The sequence below is a fragment of the Sminthopsis crassicaudata genome, chromosome 2 (assembly GCF_048593235.1).
Source record: "Sminthopsis crassicaudata isolate SCR6 chromosome 2, ASM4859323v1, whole genome shotgun sequence".
In the NCBI taxonomy this organism is placed as follows: domain Eukaryota; kingdom Metazoa; phylum Chordata; class Mammalia; order Dasyuromorphia; family Dasyuridae; genus Sminthopsis; species Sminthopsis crassicaudata.
The window spans coordinates 563,315,776-563,341,393 of record NC_133618.1 but is presented as its reverse complement, the minus strand read 5'-3'; the positions used below and the strand labels follow the sequence as shown (position 1 = coordinate 563,341,393).

Genomic DNA, 25,618 nt, shown 5'->3' with positions numbered 1-25,618 from the left:
AATAATTATTGGAGGGATTAGGAGGTGGAGTAAGACAAGTCAGAGTCACTTTGGAGGAGGACAAGAAGGGAGGTTGTTGGAGAGTTTGTGGCAGTTTTGTCAATTCCCTTCACTTCTCCCCCCAAAGACCAAGGGCTTTTGCTTATCCTGACTCTGCCTGATTCTGATGCCTCCAGGGAGATAAACGTGACTTCACATCTAGAGTTTGACAAACGTAAAGATCCCAGCTTTTGGGATTAAAAATTCACTTTTTGACATAAAACTTGGGAAAATTAGAAACCAGTATGGCAGAAACTAGGCATTGACCCACCCCTAACAATGTATAATAAGATAAGGTTGAAATGGCTTCATAATTTAGACATAAAAAGTGATATTATGTGCTTGCTTAAGCACTGCATATACTAAAATTGGAACAGAGAAGATTAACATGGCCCCTGCACAAAGATGACACTCAAATTTGTGAAGCATTCCATATTAAAAAAAAAAAAAAAAAAGTTTTAAAAAGTGATATTATAAGCAACTTAGAAGAACATAGGATAGTTTTCCTCTCAGATCTGTGGAGGGGGAATCAATTTGTGACCAAAAAAACCTGGAGATAATTATTGACAAAATAGATAATTTTGATTATATTAAGTTAAAAAAGTTTTGTACAAACAAAACTAATGCAGACAGGATTAGAAGGGAAGCAATAAACTGGGAAAACAGTTTTACATCCAAAGGATATGATAAAGGCCTCATTTCTAAAATATATAGAGAATTGATTCAAATTTAAGAATTCAAGCCATTCTTCAATTGATAAATGGTCAAGGGATATGAAAAGACAATTTCCAGATGAAGAAATTAAAACCATTTCCAGTCATATAAAAATGTCCTCTAAATCACTATGGATCAGAGAAATGCAAATTAAGAGCACCACCCTGAGTTACCACTGTACTCTTCTCATGTTGACTAAGATGAAAGTAAAATATAATAATGAATGTTGGAGGGGATGTGAGAAAACTGGGATACTAGCACATTGTTGGTGAAGTTGTGGATGGATTAAACAATTCTGGAGAGCAACTTGGATCTATGCCCAAAGAACTATCAAACTGTGCATACCCTTTGATCCATAACCTGAGATGAGCCATATCTATTTCAGTACTGGGAATAATCAAGCCAAAGGCACAACAATGGAAGAAGTGATATGTGCGAAACCAAGAAAAGGACATTTTAGTTGAATTGTCTTACTTAAAATGTATACAAATTTGAATGACTGAAGATATGGAAAAGTAAAATAAACTAAGTAAGAAAAAAAATAGATAAATGAGCATTTTGGGATGAGACTAGGAATAAATGGGTAAATGGTTGAAATATTTTATAGATAATGAAAAACAAATAATGATAGCAATCTCACATGTAAATTCTGTTTAACAAGTTATGACACTTCTCTTATAGTTTAAAAAAAAAGCATTGTTAACCTCTTTATACAAATGAAGAAACTGAGGTTCAGGGAGTTTAAAATGGTTTGCCTATGGGAGGATTCTGGGAAGATGGCAGAGTAAGTTTCAAGTTCTTCCAATTTTCCCCAAAAATAGAAAAAAAAATGTATCTCAGGGTGAAAAAAGACTGGTAGAAAATCAAGAAGGCTTGGGGCAGAATGGGGCTCCTCCTGATACAAACCCAGAAGATGTGAAGAAAGATCCCTGGTTGAGGATTAACCTATCTGAATTGAAAACACATCTCCATTAGCTCCTAAGAAACCTCAAGTATAAATGCTGTGGCCTAACTGTGTGTGATTGGAATCAGCAGGAGGCACAGAGACTTTCCTCTCCTATACTGTGAAATTGTGTTTGACTCTGGAAAAAAAACTAAGTGAACGTAGGTTGATTGGGACCAAGCCCACCTGTGCTGCTGAGACAAGGCTCTGGGTGAGAAGGAACCAGCACCCTGAGTGTAGAGGCAGCAAAGCAGGGACACTGCTGGTTGTGGATACATACAGGAGCGGGGAACTCTTGCTTTGAAATTTCTGGTCAAAGTAGAGAGCTGAAGCGAAGCTTGAGGCACTATCTCCCCACCTCAGATTAAAAGTGCTACACTAATACCACCTATTTTTTAAAAATGAAACTGCAAAAATAAAGTACCCCAACATTGAAATGTGTTATGGAAGCAGGAAAGAGCAGCATTCATCTTTAGAGAAGAACACATTAGTTTGGAAAAAAAAAAAAAAAAAAAAAAAAAAAAAAGCTTCTACCCTCAAAGAGTAATGTAAAATGGCTCTCTGACCAGAGACAATTTATAGAGGAACTCAAAAAAGATTTTAAAAATCTTCTGAGAGACATTAAAGAACAAGTAAAAAGAAAATAAGATAAATTTTATACAAATAAAATAAATTTATTTATCTTATAAATAAAACCAAATAAAAATAAAACAAGATTATGAAAAAAAATTAATGAATTGTAAAAGGAGATACAGAATTTCAAAGATGAAATACTGCTTTGAAAATTAGAATTGGGGAAGGGGAAGCCTGTAAAGCTATGAACGATCAAGAAATAAAACAGATTATAAAGAATGAGAAAATAGAACAGAATGTGAAACATCTTAGAAAAAAATGACAGATCTAGAGAACAGATCAAGAAGAGAAATTGTAGTAATGATTGAATTGCCAGAAAGTTGTGACCAAAAAAATAACCTTGACACAATAATGCAGGAAATAATCCAACAAAATTGTTTTGGAGTGATAGATTATGAAGGGAAAGTAGAAATAGAAAAAATCCTTTAAGCAGCACCTCAACATTATCCTTTGTGGAAAACACATAGGAATGTTATTGCCAAATTTTGAAACCCCCAGAACAAAGAGAAAATTTTGCAAGAAATAAGAAATAAACAACTCCAAATATGTTGGAGTTACAATTAGAATTGTGCAAGACTTATCAGCAGCTACAATAAAAGACCACAGGTCCTGGAATCATGTCTACCAACATTCAAGCTAAGCCTGTGGTCAAAAACATCATATCCAACAAAATTATCTGTAAATTTGAATAAGAAAAAGTGGATATTCAACAAATTTGCAGATATTTATGACTTTCTATCAACCAGATCTGAATTTAACAGAAAATTTAATATATAAGAGCCAATATGAAAGATCAGGTTTTTTTTTTTTTTTTTTAACAAGTACAAACTGTTTAAACATGGACAAATTATCTTTATATATGTATACTTTATATTTAATTCATATCAACAATAGATTGTTGGTACAAGGTAAAAAACAGTAAATCACATTACAAATGAAATACTAAGAATAACACAGAGGTATTAGAAAGGGAAGGAAGGCTCATTGTTCTGAAAACCTGCTCACATTGGGAATGGGTTTAATAAATAAAAATACATATATAGAATGAAGGGTACAGCATCCTACAAAATCTAAGGGGGGAGGGATGGGCAAAGGGGGAAGCAAAAGGTGAGGGAAGAAGATAAGGGGGAAATCCTTGAATGGGAGGAAGTTAAATAATAGTGAGGTAAGTTATGGAGCAGAATTTAATTAATGACACAGGGATAGGAAAGACATGTATATGTATGGATGTAAGTGTGTGTATGTATGTATATATCTATACGTATATGCATAAATATATCTTTTTTTTTTAACTATAGCTTGCTTGGAAGGGATGAAAGGGGGGAAATAAAGCAAATAAAGTGTGCAGCAGGAAACCAAGAACAATTACAAGGGACTAAAGTATTATATATTTACGAATATAATTTCTTCTACTAATATGTACAAACTTTTTTGGTCTGGTAATTTGTTGTTGTATATTTGAATTCCCCCTCATGTTCTGCTGGGCACAAAACAATGTTTTATTTTGTATTTTCTGTTTTTCTTTTTCTCTTACTCTTTTTTTCCCAAATAAAATAAAATTTAAAAAACAAAATGATTTGCCTATGGTCCTACAGCTAATTAGATAGAATGCAAAATTATGATTGAAGCTATTCTTACTCCAAATTGAGTGCCCTTTTCATAGCGACTCATGCACTTCAATTAAAAGAAGAAAGGATCACTTCTTTCTCCTACATCTCTTACCTTTCCTCCACCACAGTGTGCATGTGCACACACACACATACACACACACATACACACACACATGCACTCATTAAGTACATACTCAAATTCAATGTCTCTTAATAGTTTCTTGGAAATGTTAGGTGAAATAATATTAAAAAGGTACGATTGGTACTCAATGAACCATGCTATGAATAACATCAATAGCTGATTGACTGGGGGATATTATAGAAGGTACCACAACATTAAAGTGGTATTTGTTTGTGATGTATTAAAACAACACTAATTTTATGAGGCCATAGTCACATTCTCCTTGCTGGAAGAAGTACTATTTATGGGGCAGTGCAGTTATTACTGATTAGAGCTGGACAGGACCATAGTGATCATCTGCATACAGATGAAACTGTTAGAACCTGAAAAGGCTCATCTATTGCCAGAACCAAGGTTCAATCTCCAGATAAGCAGTCGGATGCTCTCATTCTTCAAATACTTTTTTCCCTACCCACCACACCACACAGCCCTTCTTGGCTAAGTTTCTGAAGTTTTACAGACAGAGCGGAAGCTGGCACAAAGAAAGAGGTCTATGAGGTTGCCTGGACCCAATCCAAGGAGGACTTTATTGACAGGAGGTGGAGTGCTAATGAGACTGTTATTTAAAAAGCAAGAATCAGTGGGGCCTAAACAGGTCAGGGTAGGTCATGGGGAACAGGAGAGAGTGCTAACACCTTTATACTGCTCCAGCTGTACTTTTTAGTTCTGCATCAGACTCACTATTGAGAAAGAGATATTTTTTCACCAAATGTATAAACATAAGATCGTAATTTTTTAAAAAGCAGATAAAACTAATTATAATTCCCCCAAGTTTGCTGACTCAATAGTTTTTTCTTCCTGTTTGTTGTTGTCACTTGGCTTTATTATTTATTTTTAGTGCCTGATTTCAGGAGGTTTTGTTCTTCTGGGCATTGGCAGGGCCTCAACAGCATCGATTTCAGCTGTGAAAAGATCATTGTGCAGGTCTGGCCCTCACATCTTTCAAAAACAGTAGCCCAGTGTGAGTTGGCTCATGTAGCCTCCTTGCTACTTGGCGAGCTCATGGCCATCCAGAGGCTAGGTTTATCCCTCTCAGATATGAAGCATAGCAGCATAAAATTTTTAACTAGATGCTCTTCAGTGTCCCATAGAGTTCTAAATTTTGCTGTTTTACTGATGAAAAAACTAAAATCAAGAAGGTTGAATTCACTTATTCACTCATTTGCATCAGAGCTAGCCCTAGAATCCAGGTCTTCTGAATCTTGTTCTAAGGTTCATTCTTATCACTCTATTTGAAGAGTATAAAGGAAAGGGAATAAATAACCAGCCCAGCTGAAGGTACAGTGGCTCGTGAGTTTACTTTTTGAACTCATTTATTGAAACATTTGCCTGGGATCAAAGTATAATAGTTTATTTTTGAAAAAAAAGAAAGAAAATTATTATCTTCTCATTGCGCATAGTCTGTTTTTCTTTCTCTCTGTCTGTCTTTCTCTCTTTCATTTTCCTCCTCTTTCCTATGTCTTTTTATTAAAATAAAATAATCATTTTCTGAGAGGCAATAGAGGTAAGATAACATTCCTTTCTTCATCTGACAGGCTGCATCCACAGCAGAAAAAGAGCATGCTTCAGTTCTTGGGACAATGATCTCTTTGACTGAGAAAAGACCAAACCAGAATTACAAGTGTGCAAGAATAAACAAGGCTGGAGTCAATCTAAAGTTGTTTTACACTCTGTTTTATTAAAGTCAATGCATTTCCGTTCCTGTGTGCAGAGCCTAGGCCTTCTTAATTACCAGGACTCTGGGTGAATGTTAATGGCAGGCTGAATTCCTGCATGCAAACAGAGGCCCTTTCCTGACCTCTGCAGGCTAGAAGGAGAAGGAGGAAATCTCCTGGAAAAGGAAAGACCATGAGGAAAAGGGAAAGGGTGGACAAAGTATGACTTTAGGATGACATTTTCGGCTGTAAGTCTTCTCTTTATATGTGTGTCCTGTCTTTTTAAGTTATATCTAGTTGTCCTAAAATAGGTTATGGAGGCAAACAGATAGATTGTTTCTCTGGAGAGCTTTAAAAATAATTTAAAAGCCTACTTTTCTGGAATGGTGGAGGGAAACATTGGCCAGAAGCAAAGGAATGAGCAAAATGATATTTTGTAGGTGATCTTAGTTTTATGATGCTAAAATGGTGACAATTATAACATTATCGATTTTTTTTTCCAGGCATAACACAGCACTTGGAGGTGAGAACTTGAATTGAAATCCTTCATTATATATACCCTTGCTTGCTATGACTCTGAAAAAGTCACTCAGCCTCAGTTTCCTCATGTGTGGAATTGGAGTAACTTAATTGCACCTCCCTCACAGGTTTTTTGGGAGAATCAAATGGAATGACAATAAAGTGCTTTTCAAATCTAAAAGTTCTGTATAATTGCTCTTAGTAGTAGTAATAATACAATTATTATTACCCTTTTGGTCAAATACTTCTATCTTCAGCTTTTTAAAATAATTCATTCTGTGGTGGAAATAAAAGTCTGTTAGTACTGGTGACTGGAAATATTTCACTCCAAAGAGTGTAACCTATTATCTCTAGTCTGGGTGAAAACAATTTTTGTGTAGTTTTGCTGTTTTTAATTCTCTGGAAAAAGTGTCTGCCCTATTTCCCTTTGGTCCTAGAGGCTAAAATAAAATTCAAAGTGCTTAATTCAGCATTTAAAACTCTTCTAATCTAGCGCTAGCCTACATTTCCAAGTTAATGGTACTTTGCTCTCATTCTCACACAGTACATTACAGCCAAATGTCAATACATATCTTATCTATTTAGCTGTTGTTTCTTTCTGTAATACATAGTGGTCTCTCCAATTTCTTCTATCTTATTGCCACTAAAAGCAAGCTATTTTACTATTCTTATTGGCTGCCTTTTTTCCATGGTATTCTTATACTATGAAATGGTCTTTTGACTTTTGGCTTGAGTGTCACCAACACTTACAATAGTGGCACATAGTAGGCATTTATAAATATTCATTGGTTTAATTTGTGTTAGATGTATGAGTGGCTGATCTAGTTGATCTTTAAGGGTGAGCCTAAAACATTCAATCAAACAAACATTTATTAAGTGCTTACTATGTGTTAGATATTATTCTAATCACTCAGGATACCAATGAAGACATATTCCATACCAGAACATGTTTTTCTCAAATAAAAGAAACAGGATGGATGCATCAATTTTATTTTATGATCTAATTAAGGTTGAAGGACAAGGTGTCCCAGAAAGTTAATTTTTTTTTTTAATTCTAAAAGAAAATCAGCTCTGGTGGCCCATTCACTGGCCTTTTTCTACCTATGTTAGAGTCTACTTGGTAGAGATATGAAAAGGACAAGATGGGATATCATCAAGCTTCTTCTATCTATACTTATTATGTTTATTATTTTTTCACTACAAGTATTGGGTCATTTTCAGAGAGTTTGAAAGACGAAGGGGTGGGAATTCTTCCAACATTTTCAGTTTCAACTATCTTTTATCAAAGTGTGTTTTGGATGATTTTAAGTTACTTACAACCATATTTTTATAATATGATAGTCTCTAATGCAATCCATTTTTATCTTTAAATTTCTCCATTTTGCCTCATTCTTTTAAGCTACCCTTTTAACAGAAATGAGTGATACATACATCTAGCAAAATTATGAAGTAAAATAGAACACTTTCAAAAAAATAATATGCTTCATAGCTAATGAATTAGCTCTGAATAAAAAGCTGTAGTTATTGTATATTTGTTTTTGTACTAGTTCTGGAAGTCAGGTGAGAGAAAAAGCATAAAGTGTATGCTATTTATGTTTCAAAAACCAGGGAATCACACTTCTCAGGACTAGGAGAGTCTGTCTTCTGAGCTGAATTCAAGCATTTTATTTTGCCAAACAGAATATTTCCATGTTATCAAAGAAAACTATAATAAGGAATAGTGTTTGACAGAATAGTTTGTCTACAGTGGACACTTATGTGCTTTACAGTTATCAACACGGAAAATGGAAACTATATCTGGCAAAATCTACCTCCACCCCAGAATGTGATCTGATATGATGGATTCTGGAAATCTATCCTAAAGTCTTTAATTTGATAATCTAGTTATTTTGAGATCTACCAAAACTTTTCTGCATTAAAGGCACAATAGAATCTGGTAAAAAGAGGAAATCCTTAGTTCTATATTCTCAATGACAGGACTTCAAAGAAATGGACAAACAGCAAAGATGTCATTTTTATTCAAAAGCATTCAGCTGTGCTTCATGAAAGCAAACATTTTTGGGGTGGTGAGAATATTGTTCTTGGTGGCATCAGTGTAGATACAATGGTAATTGTAAGGAATTTTTAAAAGTGATCATGGCATAAAACAAAAGATGTATTAATTTTTTACATGAAAAAAATAAAGTGAACCAGGACTCACATTTAACTGAAAAACGATGCAATCACTTTCTTTAAAAGCACACAGTTTTTTATTATATCTGTATTAATTTTTTTCACCATTTTTACAACTCGGAAATACAAGGCCATTATATTTGCCTATGAATCCCACATCACACTGGGAGTTAAAGAGAGAGTGGTTAGTATGAGAAACTATAGTTACACTTGTTCCAATTACCTATGGAGTGAACGCAACACATTTTTCTTCACTACAGATTCTAGAATTGGAAACAAGAAGATTTCAAAACACAATCTTGAGATTTCAAAGAAATACTGTAAATGTATAGTCTAGTACTCAAGTCCACCAGTCTTTGTGAGAGCTGATTGTTAGATTTTCAGAGGGAGTACTTATAGTTCAATTGGAAGATACCAGAAATCATGGCTGAATTGTTTTATTGATTGCCTAAACTTTGAAATGTGGTGAAGAAAAAATTTTAAAAAGCCGATTAAATTTTAAGTGTGTTATGAACAATATTTATTTTTCTCTCCTAGAAAAAGGGTTGTTAAATATTTATCATCACATCACAGGGTAGTAACCTCCCCTCCAATATTGACACCAAGATATAACCTGCCCTCCATACAATGGTTTTACATCTTTAAAAATACTAATTATGAGGGAAGGGTTCTTCCTATAATTTAAAACACCCAATCAAGAGACAAAACTTCTGAAGTAATAACTTTACACTTATACCAATAGAAATTTGTCCAGAACTGGTCACCTTCTGTGAATTTTTTTTAAAACTACATCTGTGTCTCATTATTATATTGGGCTTCCTGGCATTCTTGAATGACTTCATTTGGCTATGAGATCCACAAAGCATGCCTTTGAGATCAATTCACCATAGTGGTTTGGCCAGAAAATAGCTGTCTGAGTTTACTAGACAGCTGTTTCTGAGGATCTGGAATTCACCTGGTTGTGTTGTTTTTGAACTCAGTGAATTGTCTTCCCACACAGGAAATGGTCTAGTCAGCTAACTAGTGAATTGTGCCCTTGCCACTAAGGATGTTAGGCATCTCCAACTCTCCCTTCAGAGTCTTCTTGATGCCATCTGCCCAGAACTATTATATAGTTCCTTTTATTCACTCGGATCCCCAAATTTTATTCCTAGGTAAATTCCTAACACTTCAAATTTCACTTTAACTTCTTCCCCTAGTAAAACTTCCCTTTGAACCTTTCCCTTAGAGCCATAAGTGACTAAAATATAGTAGATAAATTAATTGGGCTTATGTTAAATGGATTCTGGAAGTTTGGTTCTATCCTCTAATATTTTTCACTTTACTAAGTGAGGCTTTCAATTCCTAACATAAAAAGTCACATGAAAATTTGGGGAAGCTATATATGGTTATTGGCAAAGAAATAATTGGCAGCAAAATGATCCTTTTGATCAATCAAATCATAGTACATAGACAAATGCTGTGGAACTACATGTCAACTTTCATTCTGTGAATTCCTAATTGGCGATTGATGTGGATTCTTTTTCTATATCACTATTTGGCTGAGTAATTAAGCAACACTACATCAGATAGCTTTATAATTAATACGACTCAGTCAAAAACTAACAATGATAGAAAGAAGGAAAACATAGCCTCTTCCTTCTATGCTTTTAATGTGCCTCAACTTTTTTTTTAAATTAACCATTTCTGGGACCCCTTTAGAGAATAATTTTGAAGATGTAATCTTACTGTCTTTCTATGAAATTATTCACTTTCTAAATATATATATATATATACATATATATATATATATATATATTTTTTTTTTTTTTTTTTGAGGAGGAGTATGTAAAATGTGAGGAATAATTAATTACATTTTGGGTTGAAGCATCTTCATAGCCTTTAGCCAATGACATAAGTAGATCTGTTTCAGTGTTTGAGTGGCTTATGTTTTTTTGTTGTGAAGAGAAGTTAGCCAACAGAAAAAAAGAACAGAAGTTTCTTTTATTTTGTTCTTATTGCTCTATTTTATTCTATATTGCTCTTATCTATTCTTATACTTACATATTCTTATACTTTTGAGAACACAAAAACAATAGAGCAGTTTGGTAGGGGGGAGAGAGGGCAATCAATCAACCTTCCTTAGAATTATAATTGAGAAATCCAGGGGGAGGGAAACTGATTTTTAGATATTCCTATGCTTCTATTACTTTAGACATAGGCTAAGGAAGAATTTAAAAGATTCATGGCCAACTGAAAAATGAAGTTCTAAGCCAGAATGACAAATTCTTTAAATGGCTGCAAGGCTCATTGTCACTTTAAAAGACAACATAAATATGCATACTTAAAGATACATATGCGTTTATACATATATAGGGTATGCATGCATGTATGTATGTATTATACAAACTATTTTCCAACAAAGGAAATGGTATAGTTGGCCAACTATGAAATATAACCTTGCCATTCAGGAAGTTTGGGGTGTCACAGTGTTTTCTTGCTGCCATCTGCAAGTGTGTGTGTGTGTGTGTGTGTGTGTGTGTGTGTGTGTGTGTGTGTATGTGTGTGTACTTGCTAAAATTAAGTTGATTTTAAATATAAAAAAAAATCACTAAATCAAGCTGACCAGATCAAGAAGAATTACATCTTTGGGTTCTGAAAAAGAGGGTAATTTGATAATATATGTGTATATGTATGATATATAGATATATAGATATACATCTATATATCATACATACACATATACATGAATATTCATATATGCATATATATGTCTGTCTGGATGATAGATCTAAAAGTACATGTAGGTTCAAAGTGATCCCTAAAAATACTTTATTACTATTCATGCAGGGAGACCATTGTCCTATATATTTTTTCTTTTGATAAAACTTCAGTTGACTCTTATAATTAAGGGAAAGTTCTATATTTGTTTGTCCAGTGTTTGGAAACATAAAATTCAGGGCTACTAAGTGACCTGTTATCTACCCCATTTTTCTCTTCCCCATCTCCTCTAGCTTCTGCCAAGGTCATCTCTTGAATCTGTTGATCAAGTTCATAGATGTCAGTTTCTGATCTGAGGAGCAGTCTGTACTATAATCGATCTCTTCCATACAAGGAGGCTCATCATCCAGTTCCACATCAATGCTGCTGCTACTGCTGCTCCTGTCCCAGGTTCAACCAAGAATGAATGGAAGATGGTGAAGCAATAGACAAGAAAACAACACAGAGATAGAGGAACAAAGAAATGCAGGCACGCCCACACACACACACACACACACACACACACACACACACACACACAGAGAGAGAGAGAGAGAGAGAGAAAGAAAGAGAGAGAGAGAGAGAGAGAGAGAGAGAGAGAGAGAGAGAGAGAGAGAGAGAGAGAGAGATGTTAGCCAAAAGCAATGTTTCCTAATAATTCAAACAATTCATGTAGAAATCTGGATTATAGTTCTAAATTCCCCTAATGTACCAAAAGAAATGAATGCAGTCTACTTGAACTCCTAGGTCTTTATGTGTTTCATCTGTCATTAGGCTTGCAAAGCAGACCAACTCACCAATTGTCAATCTAATACATCCAATAAGCATTTCTTAAGAACCTATTGTATTTCAAGCATTGTACTGAGGACACAAAAACAATAGAGCTAATAATGACAATAACAGTTTTATAGTTTTGCAGCTATAAGGGACCTCAGAAATTATATGATTCAAGCCCTTCATTTCATAAGTGAGTATTAGACCAAAGGAGTTTAAGAGACTTACAAAAGATGCCAGTTGACTGACATTTCTTTTATTTTATTCTTCCAGCTCAGATTTTTTTTATTACAGCTTTTTTTTTTATTTACAAGACATATGCATGGACATTGTTCAGTACTGACTCTTGCAAAACCTTCTGTTCCAACTTTTCTCCTCCTTTCTCCCCATCCTCTCCCATAGATGGCAGGTAGACCCATACATGTTAAATGTTAAAGTATATATTAAATGCAAGCAGACAATAACAGAAGGAATGGAAATGCTATGATGTGGTCCACACTCTTTTCCCATATTTCTTTCGCTGGGTGTAGCTTGTTCTCTTCATTACTGAACAATTCGAACTGATTTGGTTCATCTCATTTTGAAGAGAACCAGAGCCATCAGAAGGTATCCATCATATAGTATTATTGTAGAAGTGAATAATGATCTCCTAGTTCTGCTTATTTAACTCAGCATCAGTTCATGCAAATCTCTCCAGGCCTTTCTGAAATCATCTTGCTGGTCATTTCTTACAGAACAATAATATTCTATAACAGTCATATACCACAATTTATTCAGCCATTCTCTAATTGATGGGCATCTATTCAATTTCCAGTTTCTGGCCACTACAAAAAGGGCTGCCACAAATATTCTTACACTTACAGGTCTCTTTTCTTTCTTTAAAATCTCTTTAGGATATAAGCCCAGTAGTATTGACTGACATTTATTAAGCAACTACTATGTGCTAGGCACTGTGATAAGTGCTGAGTATTGATTGTGTGATTGGTTCTCAGGTCTTCATAATCTCTATCCAGTATCTTTTTCAATGCACTATTCCCAAGAGGCTAGTAATACTGAAGATAAATGGTATTTTGAGAAGAGGAAATGAAGGAGTGAATCCCAGGTAAAGGGGGCAACCTATGCTAAGTATGATAAACTTTATATTTATCACTTCTCTCTCCTAACCCAAAGAACCTACACCTGATACCTCATACATTTACCAAAATTAAAATGATTTTAAATCTAAGCAATTTTTAAAAAATGAATTCAAGTCATTAGGTCTGAAAGAATTATCATCTTGGATGCTAAAAATGGTTATATTTGATTAGCGCATTATCCGTGGTGACATTAAAAAAACAAAACAAAACAAAACAAAACAAAAAAAAAAAAAAAAAAAAAAAAAAAAAAACTATGGAGGCTGAGAGAGATATTACCAAATTAAAAGACAAATATCTTAATTTGTATACAAGAGAAAAGAATGAAGTATATTAACTGCAGTCCAGTGATTATGGATTGCATTCTTATCAAAATTCTCAAATGTATTATGAGATTTGTTTAGTTAACCTCTCGAAATGGAAGTAGAGTTTATGGAGATCCAGCATTGCTTCATCTAAAATCAGTCAAGAAAGATTAATTTTATTTTATTTTTCACATGTTTTTGATAAACTAAAATGGTTAAAAGGAAGAGTACTAGAGTTAATTAACTTATTTTAGCAATGAATTTGATTAAGTATATTGATAGTACAGGTGCAAAGATGAAAATATAACTGAGAAACAGTCAATAAAAATCGAATAAAATAAAACATGATATTTCATTTTAAAAACTAAGTATACAGACACTTTTATTATTCTTCTGGACAAAGTGAAGAGATATGGGCTACATCATGGTAAAGTTAAATGATTCCAGAATTGATTGATCATTCAGAATTAAAGTAGTCATTAATTCAATGTCAAAATAAAAAAAAAAATGTCTCTAGTAAAGGACCTCTTGGATCTTTGGTTAAAACTTATGCTTTTTTGACAATTATATCAGTGACTTATACAACTACATAGATAGATAATTAACAGATTTACAAGTAATATAAAGCTCACAATAATAGTAAGATATTGGATGAAAAATCCAAATACAAAATTAAATTGCTATTGGCCCAGCCAAAATGACTAATATGAAATTTAATGAGTATAAAATGTAAATAATAAATCCTGTATCTAAAAAAAGATCAATCTCACTGGTGCTATAGTGCCATATATGTGTGTGTGTGTATGTGTAAAGCAAGATTCAATAACAGTTTTCCTGAAAATAAGATCCAAAGAGTTAGCTTACTGAAAACAATATAAATAAGGAGAGTGATATAGTATCCAAAGCAACATTTGTGTTCTTGGACTACATTTTAAAAAGGATAGCTTAGGATGGGGGAGCAGAATCAAGATAGCACAGAAACCAGAAAATTTCTGAGCTCTCCTTAGTTTTCCTCAGAAATATGTTAAATCAAACTTTCAAATGGATTCTGGAGTGACAGACTCTGCAAAAAGATGGAGTGAAACAATTATATAACTTAAGATGAGTTAGGAGGACTTTAGAAATGGTCTGTTTCACTTGTGTAAAAGGCGAACACAGAACAGCAAAAACAACCTCTGGGAAAACCTGCTGGAACTCTCTCTTCCCAGAAATCAGCTGGAGTCAGGATCACTAAACGTCTTTATTCTTGATCTTTTACCGTCACCCTCCAAAGCCAGGTCATGAGTGTGAGAGAGCGTGAGTTCCACGACCCAAGTTTCTCCTCCTCCTCCTACTCCTCCCACACAAGTCACTTCCCCCTCTTTGTCCCACCAATCAAGTCAGCACAGAACAGCTGGGGAGAGTCAACCTTAAAACAAGTTAATAGGGAACTGTCCAATTGGCAATTAGTCTCACGTACTTCATTATCCAAATGCATTGCTCAGTTCTAGCCCTTTACAAAAACCAATGGAAAGTTCATAGCTACAGTCCAGATCAGGAATTAAAGTCCCTTGAACCTAGCTCAGCAGGGCAGTTGTGAAATTTCCAGCCACAGAACAGAAGGAAAACTACTAGACCCAGAACATTGGTACAACAATGGTGACTAGGCAGACTACCCCAACATCAGTAAATAATCTGCCAGCACCTGAGGTCCTAGAACAAAAAGTAAGTTACCAAGTCTTGGCCTTCAGTACAAGAAGTCTACAACAGCGCTCTTTGTGTCCCAGTAACACAGCTCAACTCTAAAAGTCATAATATGAGTTAAAAAGGGAGTAAAAAATAGAAAAGTCCTCTCCATGGCAAAATGGCAATGGGAAAATCAAAACAAATTCTGAAGTAGACACCAAAGTGATATTCTGGAAGGCAAAAGATTACAATCAAAAATCAAAAAAGTAAAACAGCACAATCTTTCAGGGGGAAAGATAAATATTCCATGAAACAGGGAACTTCTAATTTTCCTGATGAAAAGACCAGAGCTGAACAGAAAGAGAAGAATCAAGAGAATTTGGTCTTTAAATATAAGACTTAAGAGAAATGTAAGCAGGAAAGGAAAATAAACACATTATTTTACAAAGTTAAACTATTTATATCTCTACATAGGAAAATGATAATTGTATTTCTTGAGAAATATATTTCTATTAGGGCAGTTAAAAAGAGTGTAAGTTGACTTGGACATATGAACATAATTACAAAATACTTTCCATGCAAAGATAGTCAGATCTAAACAATGGGGGGAAAATCTAATTTCTTGTGGGCAGGCTTTGGTAATACAGTAAAAATGACAATTCTACCTAAATCAATTTATTTATTCAGTGCTACACTGAATGAGTAATTTTAATTATGTTAAATTAAGAATATTTTGCATGAAGAAAAGCAATGAAACCAAGATTATAAAGAAAGCTGAAAGCTGGGGAACAATTTTTGCAGTCAGTTTTTCTGATAAAGGCATCTTTTTTTCAAATATAATGAATAAAATTTATAAGAAGACAAATCATTCCCTAGTTGATCAGAGGATATGAACAGGCATCTTTCAGATGAAGAAATTAAAGCTATCTGTGGTCAGATAAAAATGTTCTAAGTCATTGTTAATTAGAAAAATGCAAAATAAAACAACTCTAAGGTACCACTTCATTCTTATCAAATTGTCCCTAAACCCTAAATTTTAAGGATCCATTAAATGGGTGGCCACAATGCAACAGGAGATTGAGTGCCCCAGAAGTAATCTCTGTGGATATAGGACTGCCCACTGGGTGGGATCCTGGCCATATTGAAATAGCTTCATAATGGGTGATGACTCTCTTGCTGATTGGCTGTGTGTATAACCTCACAGGTTCTTTATAAGCCCACTGCAGGCAGCAAGTCTCTCTCTTTAACCTGGCTCCCTAGCCTGGGATAGCCGAGCCAAGCTGATGGATAGCCAAGAGAGGTAAGGAAGAGGAGGAGGAGGAGGAGGAAATTGAGATGCTCACGCTCGGTCTCTCATGGTGTTGGAGGGAGGAAGGTGTGTGGGAGATTGCTAGATTTAATCCCCTGACCTTGACCGTAAAAGATCAAGAATAAAGATGTTTAGTGATCCTGACTCCAGCTGATTTCTGGGAAGACAGAGTTCTAGAAAAGGAAAATGATAAATGCTAGAGATGTGGGGAAATTAGAGCACTAATAAACCCAAAGGGCAATAAAACTGTAAATACCCTTTGATCCAATAACTACTTTTTTGGTGACAAAACAGATCTATATGAATTAGTGTAGAGCAAGTAAACAGAATGGGGGGAAAAAAAAAAAAAAATATATATATATATATATATATATATATATATATATATATATATATATATATATATATATATATATATATGCCATTTTCAACAATATATGGAGAGAATAATAAAATTAAGCAAAATGAATATAATTACAATGACCAAGTTTGCCCACCAAGAAGAATTGAGATATCTTTCTTCTTTCATATGTATTTATCCCCCCCAGAAAAAACAAAAATCACAAAAAAAGGAAAACCAAGTCACTGAAGAGTTTATTTCTTATAAAGACTGTATACTCAAAAGACAATATATCCACTTTGGGGAAGGGGATTTTTCATTTTGTCTTTATAGGCAAAATTAGCCCAGTACCCTTTTCACAATAGACATTACATAAATTCTTATTAGATTAGACTGGGCCAGATTACTACTTGGCTCCCTCGTCATAGTTTTCAAGTACTCCATAAGGAAGGGATAGTTGAGAAATAACAAGCTGGTGGTTAGCGACGCTAAGAATTGATATTAAAGCAGGTCAATGTGATAACTGTCTTAGAGAGGTCTATTAACTTTGCAAGGCATACTTCTAGGGCATGAGAGATGTGTTAAGATTATAAAACCACAGGATTTCTATATACTTTTGGAAATTCGTGTAGTAATAACAGGAATCAAAAAATTATCACTATGTATTTGAAATTCAGACAAATATTCATTAACTAAAAATTTTAAGAGAATTGATAGCATTTGCATCCTTTTTTAATCAATAATAAACTTGGCTAGTACAAAGAATCAATCTCCAAATAAAAAGGAATATTATGAAAGAGAACAATAGGTAAAGAAGATCAAAGAAAGTTGATGGATTTCCTAAACCAGTGTTCACTTCAGAAGCTTGATTAAAATTCAAATTATATTATTTTATCACAACATGATGGAGAGAAATGAAGGGACTTAGACAAGATATGGGGAGTACCTCAATTTGGCTACTCAGAATACTTTGCTAGTATGTTGTAAAACTAATTAGAAGATACACTGAAAAGAAAGAAGAAAAATTCCTAAATATATGTATTGATATAATCTCTTTACAATAGAGATTGGTTTCATTGTAGCACAAAAAGAGTAGTAGAGACATAGAAATTAACAGGAGACAAATTCCAAGAAAGAAGGGTCAAAAAACCAACTATGTCCTCAAATGCCTATATAGAAATCTACAAAACAAGTTTAACTACACAACTAAAGTATAGATATTAATTCTAAAAGGAAAATTTGGCCTCCACAAGAAATATGATTACATGAAATTAACTGAATTATTTGTTTTAAAGAAGGGATTAAGTAACATCGGTTAGTATATTGAGACATGACAAAACGCATTTTGTAGAAAGATGTGTCACAGTTTTGTGGAAGAAATATTTTATCACTTCTTTTTTACATATCTTATTATTATATATTTACATATTATATTATTTTACATGTTTTACATATTTACATATTTATATATTTATTACATAAATATATTACATATATTTGTTTTGAATGAATAATGTCTCCTAAGTGAACAAAAATAATTATTTTTGCAAGTCATGATTTTGATGGTAGTACATTAAGAGAATACATAAACTTGGAATACTATGCTTGGAAAATTGATTTTGTGAGTTGGAAGATACCTCCATGAGCCAGAAATTAAATTTGGATGACTAAAAAGTAAACAATTCACACAAAGAGAAATAAGACATCTAGGTAGTATAGAGTAACAATTCTGGACTTGGGAAAACTCATCTTTTTGAGTTCAAATCTGGCCTAAAACATTTATTAGCTATGTGACTCTTTTTGATTCAATTTCCTCATTTGCAAAATGACATGGAGAAAAAATGGAAAATCATAATATCTTTGCCAGAAAATCTCAACAGTTTTATGAAGAATCAGATATGACTGAAAGAACTGAAAAAGAAAGAAAAAGAGGTGTGTTGTCTAAAGAAACTAATTAAAATAGAGGGAAATTATCAAACACTATATATTTAAAAGGTATCCATAGAATAAGGAAGTAAAAGTAGTAGAAAACTGAGTATGGCATGGTTCTCTCAGAGAAGCATTAGAAGTTCTAAAATTCAAAACAATCAGACATTGAAGAGAGCAAATCAAATTTGTTTTTTATTTTTAGCTCTAATGAGAAAAAAAGATCAAAGAAGAATAATTACATGGATAGGATAGTATAATGATAATAGATTACCAAGAGAAGATTGAGCTGTTTAATTCATTTTGTTTCTGGATTTGTGGCAAAAGAAAATGTACATGAGTTAGAAACAGGGAAAATATCTTATAGAAACATGATATCCAAGATAAGGAGTGATATAGTAAGAGCAAGCTTGGTTGACCATGATAAATTCAAAATCTTTAGTCCAGATGTAGTTTAACTCAGAGTATAGAAAAAAAATGTCTTGTCAAATGATCTTATGTGATTGGTTCACCATGAATGAATTTTGAAAGAAGCAAAGGACTGGGCAAAGGTTTGTTTCTGTTTTTTGTTTGTTTGTTTGTATTGTTTTGTTTTGTTTTGTTTATCCCTCCATTTTTCAAAAAGGGGAGAAGAGAATGTAGAATGTGTAGTCCAGTGAACATGATTTGTATTACAAGCACAGTTTTAGAACAATAGCCTTAACTCTGTGGGAATAGAGATGATGCCTTTGGTTTCACTGGAATAGGGAACTCTTTCTGATGAAGAACATCAGAATTTTCTGCCAGTTTAAGTTACCTAGATCACTGATTCTCAAAGTATGGTCTAGAGGATCCTGGGGCTCTCTGAAATCCTTTCAGAGGGTCTACAAATTCAAAATTTATTTTAATTTTTAATAGTAATGCATTTTATTTTGTTTTTTATTAAAGCTATTTTTATTTTCATAACACAAATGGATGATTTTTCAACATTAATCCTTGTAAAACATTGTGTTCCAATTTCCCCCCTTTTCCCTATCTCATACTCTACATAGCAAATAATCCAATGTATGTTAAATATGGCAACATATGTGTTTAATCTAATAAATACATATATGTTTATAAAATTATCTTGCTGCACAAGAAAAATAAAATCAAAAAGGAAAAGAATGAGAAAGAAAATAAAATGCAAACAAAAGACAAGAAAAAGCATGAAAATGCAATGTTGTAATCTACACTCTGTTCTCACAGTCCTCTCTCTGGGTTTAGATGGTTCTTTTCATCATAAGATCATTGAAAGTGGCCTTAATCAACTCATTATTGAAAAGAGCTACATCCATAAGAATTGATTATCATCTGATCTTGTTATTGCCATCTATACAATGATCTCCTGATTCTGCTCATTTCAGGTAGCATCAGTAAATACACATATCCCCAAGCCTCTCTGAACTCATCCTGCTGATTATTTCTTAGAGAACAATAATATTCCATAACATTCATTTACTCTGTGGGAATAGATATTATGCTTTTGGTCTCACTGGAACAAGGAATTCTTTCTGATGAAGAACCTTAGGTTCAGAGAATTTTGCGTAGCGTCAATCACTACAGAAACTTATTCAGCCATTCTCCAATTGATGGGCATCCACTCAGTTTCCAGTTTCTTGTCACTATAAAAAAGGGTTGCCACAAACTTTTTTTGCACCTGTGGGCCCCTTTCCCTCCTTTAGAATCTCTTTGGGATATAAGCCCAGTAGAAACACTGCTGAATCAAAGGGTACTACAGTTTGATACCTCTTTAGGCAAATTGTTCTCCAGAATGGCTGGATGTATTTACAACTCCACCAACAATGTATTAGTGTCCCAGTTTTCCCACATCTGCTCCAACATTCATCATTATCTTTTCCTGTCATCTTAGTCAATCTGAGAGATATGTAGTGATAACTCAGAGTTGTCTTAACTTTCATTTCTCTAATTGATAGCTAGTTAGAGCACATTTACAGAAGACTAGAAATGGTTTTAATTTCTTCATCTGATAATTATCTGTTCATACCATATCTTTGATCATTTATCAATTGGACAAGGGCTTGAATTCATATAAATTTGAGCTAATTCTCTATATATTTTAGAAACGAGGCCTTTATCAGAACTTTTGAATGTAAAAATGTTTTCCCAGTTTATTGCTTCCCTACCAATTTAGTCTGCATTATATTTGTTTGCACAAAACAAAATCTTTTTAACTTAATATAATCAAAATTATCTATTTTGTGTTTAATAATGAACTTCAGTTCTTCTTTGTCCACATATTCCTTTCTTCTCCACAGATCTGAGAAGTAAACTATCATTTCTTCTAATTTGCTTATACCATCACTCTTTATGTATAAATCATGAAATTATTTTGACCTTATTTGGTATACAGTGTTAGGTGTGGGTCAATGCATAGTTTCTGCCAAACTAGTTTCCAAGTTTCTCAGCAGTTTTTGTCAAATAGTGAGTTTTACTCCCAAAAGCTAGGGTCTTTGGCTTTGTCAAACAGTAGATTACTATAGTTCTTGACTATTTTGTTCTGTGAACCTAATCTATTCCACTGATCCACCACTCTATTTCTAAGCCAGTACTAAATGGTTTTGATGACTACTGCTTTGTAACATAGTTTAAGGTCTGGCACAGATAGGCCACCTTCATTTGCAATTTTTTCATTAATCCCATTGAATTCTTCACCTTTTGTTCTTCCAGATGAATTTTGTTATAATATTTTTCTAGCTCTATAAAATAATTTCTTGGCAGTTTGATTTGCATGGTATCAAATAAGTAGATTAATTTAGGTAGAATTATTACTTTTACTATATTTTCTAGGCCTACTCATGAGCACTTGATATTTTTACAGTTGATTAGATCAGACTTAATTTGTGTAGAAAGTGTTTTGTAGTTGTATTCATATATTTCCTGACTTTGCCTTGGCTTGTAGACTCCCAAATATTTTACATTATCAAAGTCTATTTAAATAGAATTTCTCTTTGTATCTCTTCTTGTTGTATCTCTTGGTAATACATAAACATTATTTATGTGGATTTATTTTGCATTCTGCAGCTTTGCTAAAGCTGTGGATTGTTACTTGTAGTTTTTTTTTTTAATGATTCTCTAAGATTCATTAAGTATACCATTATATCATCTGCAAAGAGTGATAATTTGTTTTTCTCATTATGTACTCTAATTCCTTTAATCTCTTTTTCTGCTCTTATTGGCAAAGCTAAAATTTCTAATACAACGTTGAATAGTAATAGTGATAGTGGGCAACCTTGTTTCATACCTGATCTTATTGGGAATAGTTCTACTTTGTTCCCATTTCATATAATTCTTGCTGATGGTTTTAAATAGATGCTACTGATCATTTTAAGGAAAACTCCATTTTATTCCTATGTTCTCTAATATTTTTAATAGGAATGGGTGTTTAATTTTATCAAATGAATTTTCTGCATCTATTAAAATAATCATATGATTTTCATTAATTTAATTATTGAGATAGTTAATTATACTAATACTTTGCCGAAATCAAACCAGCTCTGCATTTCTGTTATAAATCCTACTTGGTCATGATGATCCTAGGAATGACTTTATGTAGTCTCTTTGCTAATATTTTATTTAAGATTTTTGCATCAATATTCATTAGGCAAATTGGTCTATACTTTCTTTCTCTGATTACACCATACCTGGGTATAAGTATCAGCACCATCTATCATAAAAGGAATTTGGTAGAACTCCTTTTTCCCCTATTTATCCAGATAGTTTGCATAGTATTGGAATTAATTGTTCCTTAAATATTTGGTAGAATTCACAGTCCTTGGAGATTTTTTCTTAGGGAGTCGATTAATAGCTTGTTCTATTTGTTTTTTCTAAAATGGGACTATTTAAGTAATTTATTTCCTCTTCTGTTAATCAGGGAAATCTATATTTTTGTGGATATTCCTTAATTTCATTTAAAATATTAAATTTATTAATATATAATTGGGCAAAATAACTGCTAATTATTGCTCTAATTTCTACTTCATTGGTGGAAAGTCCTCCCTCTTCATTTTTGAGAGTGTCAGTTTGATTTTCTTTTATCCCTTTTCTAATCAAATTAACAAAAGTTTTATCTATGTTGTTGGTTTCCATATAACCAACTCTTAGTTTTATTTATTAATTCAATAGTTTTCTTACATTCAGTTTTATTAATGCCCCTTTTTATTTTCAAAATTTCAAATTTGACATTTAATTGTTTTTTTTTAATTTGTTCTTTTCCTAGCTTTATTAGTTGCAAGCTCAATTCACTGATCTTCTCTTTCTCTATTTTATGCAAATAAGCATCTAAAAATATAAAATTTCTCCTAATAACCACTTTGGCTGCATCCCACAAATTTTGGTATGTTGTCTTGTTGTCATTCTCTTGGATGAAATTATTGATTGTGTCTATGATTTATTGTTTCACTCACTCATTCTTTAGGATTAGATTATTTAGTTCCCAATTAACTTTTAGTCTATTTTCCCTGGCCTTGTGATGCATTGATTTTTATTGTATTATGATCAGAAAAAATGCATTTACTATTTCTGCCTATTTACATTTGATTTTGAGGTTCTTATGCCCTCATACATGGACAATTTTTGTATAAGATCCATGTACTACCAAGAACACATTATATTCCTTTCTGTCTCCATTTAGTTTTCTCCAAAAGTCTGTCATCTCTAACTTTTCAAGGATGCTACATACCTACTTATCTTTTTTTTTTCTTATTTATTTTGTTCAATTTATCTAGTTCTAAGTTTGCAAGTTTGAGGTCCCCTATTAGTTTAGTTTTGCAGTCTAATCTTTCTTGCATCTTAATTTCTCGAGTTTGGATGCATATCACTTGATGCATATATGTTCAGTATTAATGTTATTCCATTATTTAAGATACCCTTAAGCAAGAAATAATTCCCTTCCTTATGTCTTTTAATTAAATCTAATTTTGCCTTTGCTTCATCTGAGATCAGAATGGCTACCCCTGATTTTTTTTTTACCTCACCTGAAACATAATAGATTCTGCCTCCAGCTTTTAACACTTACTCTAAATGTATCACTGTGCTTTAAATATTTTTCTTGTCAACAACAAATTGTAGAATTTTAGGCTTTTAACTCAGTCTACTATAGACTTCCATTTTATGGGAGAGCTCCTCCCATTCATATTCCCATATAAAATTACAAATTCTGTATTTCCTGCCATTTTGTTTACCCTCATTTTTATTTTCTTCTTCTCTTTCCCCCTTTCTCCTCCCCAGTATTTTGCTTCTGACCATAACCTTCCTCAAATAGCTCTCCCTCTTTACAACCCTTCTATTAGCCTTCCCCTTTCTTTTTTTCCTTTCCTCTCCCACTTCTCTATAAGGTGACACAAGTTTCTTTGTGAAATCAAATATGTCTCGTATACTTCTTTGAGCCAAATCTGATGAGAGTAAGGTTCATACAATGCTCATTCTGCTCGCCTGTTTCCTTCAATTGCTATAGTTTTGTTTGTTTGTTTGTTTGTTTGTTTTTTGCCTCCTTATGAGGTGTAATTTAACTCATGTTTACTCCATTTTCCTCTTCTTCCAATAGGATCACCTTTCTTTCTCTAGTTTCTTAATTTTAGATCATAACAATAAAATCAAATTAAAACTACACCCTCTAAGTATACCCACAACAGAGATACAAATCAAGTTAAACATATCATCTTCCCATACAGGGAAAAAAAGTGTTTTAACCTTTAAAATAATGTTATTTTTCTTTTTTTACCTTTATAAGTTTCTCTTGAGTTTTGTATTTGAAGATCAATTTTTTTTATTTTTTTATTCAATTCTGTTCTTTTCATCACAAATAGATGAAATGCACCTGTTTCATTCCATGTCCATCTTTTCCCCTTAAAGATGATACTCAGTTTTTCTGGATAGTTGATTCTATGTTGCAATCCACGTTCCTTTCCCTTTTAGAATATCAGATTCCATGTAATTTAATCTTTTAAAATGGAAGTTGCAAGATCCTGGATCATCCTGATTTTGGTTCCTCACTATTTGAATTGTTTCTTTCTGGCTGTTGCAATATTTTTTCCTTGATTTGATAATTATGAAATTTAGCTGCAATGTTGCTTGGAGTTTTCATTTTGTGTTTCTTTCATGAAATGATTGAATGAATTCAACTATGACTGTTTTACCCATTGGTTCTAGGACATCTGGGCATTTTACTTGATGATATCCTAAAAGAATATGTCTATGTTCTTTTTATCATCCTGGCTTTTAGGATGTTCAATACTTTTAGATCTTCTCTCTTAGATCTATTTTTTAGGTCAATTGTTTTCCCAATGAGGTATTTCACATTTTCTTCTCTTTTTTTCCATTTTTTTTTTGGTTTTGTTAGATTTATTCTTGATGTCTCATTGGGTAATTAATTTCCTTTTGTTCAATTCTAATTTGTAGTTAATTATTTTCTTCATTAACTTTTTTATCTCCTTTTGTATTTGGCCAATTGAACTTTTATCTTGTTTAGTTAATTGCATCTTTTTTTCATTTCACAGATTTTGTTTTTCAATGAATTGATTTCTTTTTTATATCTATTTTGTAATGAGTTATATGGTTTTTCCATTTCATCAAGTCTAATTTTAAGGAGTTTTCTTCAGAATTTTTTTTGTCTTTTTCTTTTCCATACTCTCTTGCAAACGTCTCATTTCCTTTCCCCATTTTATTCTAACTCTCTTTTAAGATCCTTTTTGCATTCTTCCAAAAGAGCCTTGTGAAATGGGGACCAACTCATATCACCCTTTGGTGCTTTATCTATAGATGATTTGCCTTTAGGATCCTCAGGGTTTAAGGTCTGTTCTTCTCTTTCTCCATAAAAGCTATGATCAGAGGTCTTTTTGCTTTTTTGCTCATTTTTTAAGATTGTAAAGGGGTGACAGCCATTTTAGTTTGCCCTGGGGTCAGTGCTGCTTACTTCTGGTGC

General features: G+C 33.0%; 1 protein-coding gene and 1 pseudogene across 1 annotated transcript in view; one reads left to right on the top strand and one right to left on the bottom strand.

Annotated features, from left to right (window-relative positions):
• Positions 1-379: 379 nt before the first annotated feature.
• Positions 380-479, top strand: LOC141559155 (U6 spliceosomal RNA; annotated as a pseudogene).
• Positions 480-11,352: 10,873 nt separating this feature from the next.
• The window catches only part of AGBL1 (AGBL carboxypeptidase 1), a 1,143,822-nt gene continuing 1,129,556 nt past the window's right edge, over positions 11,353-25,618 (bottom strand). Inside the window, exon 23 of the mRNA XM_074285224.1 lies at positions 11,353-11,607. Within this exon, the coding sequence (XP_074141325.1) occupies positions 11,472-11,607 (136 nt within the window). The 3' untranslated portion in view covers positions 11,353-11,471. The remainder of the gene's footprint in view (positions 11,608-25,618) is intronic.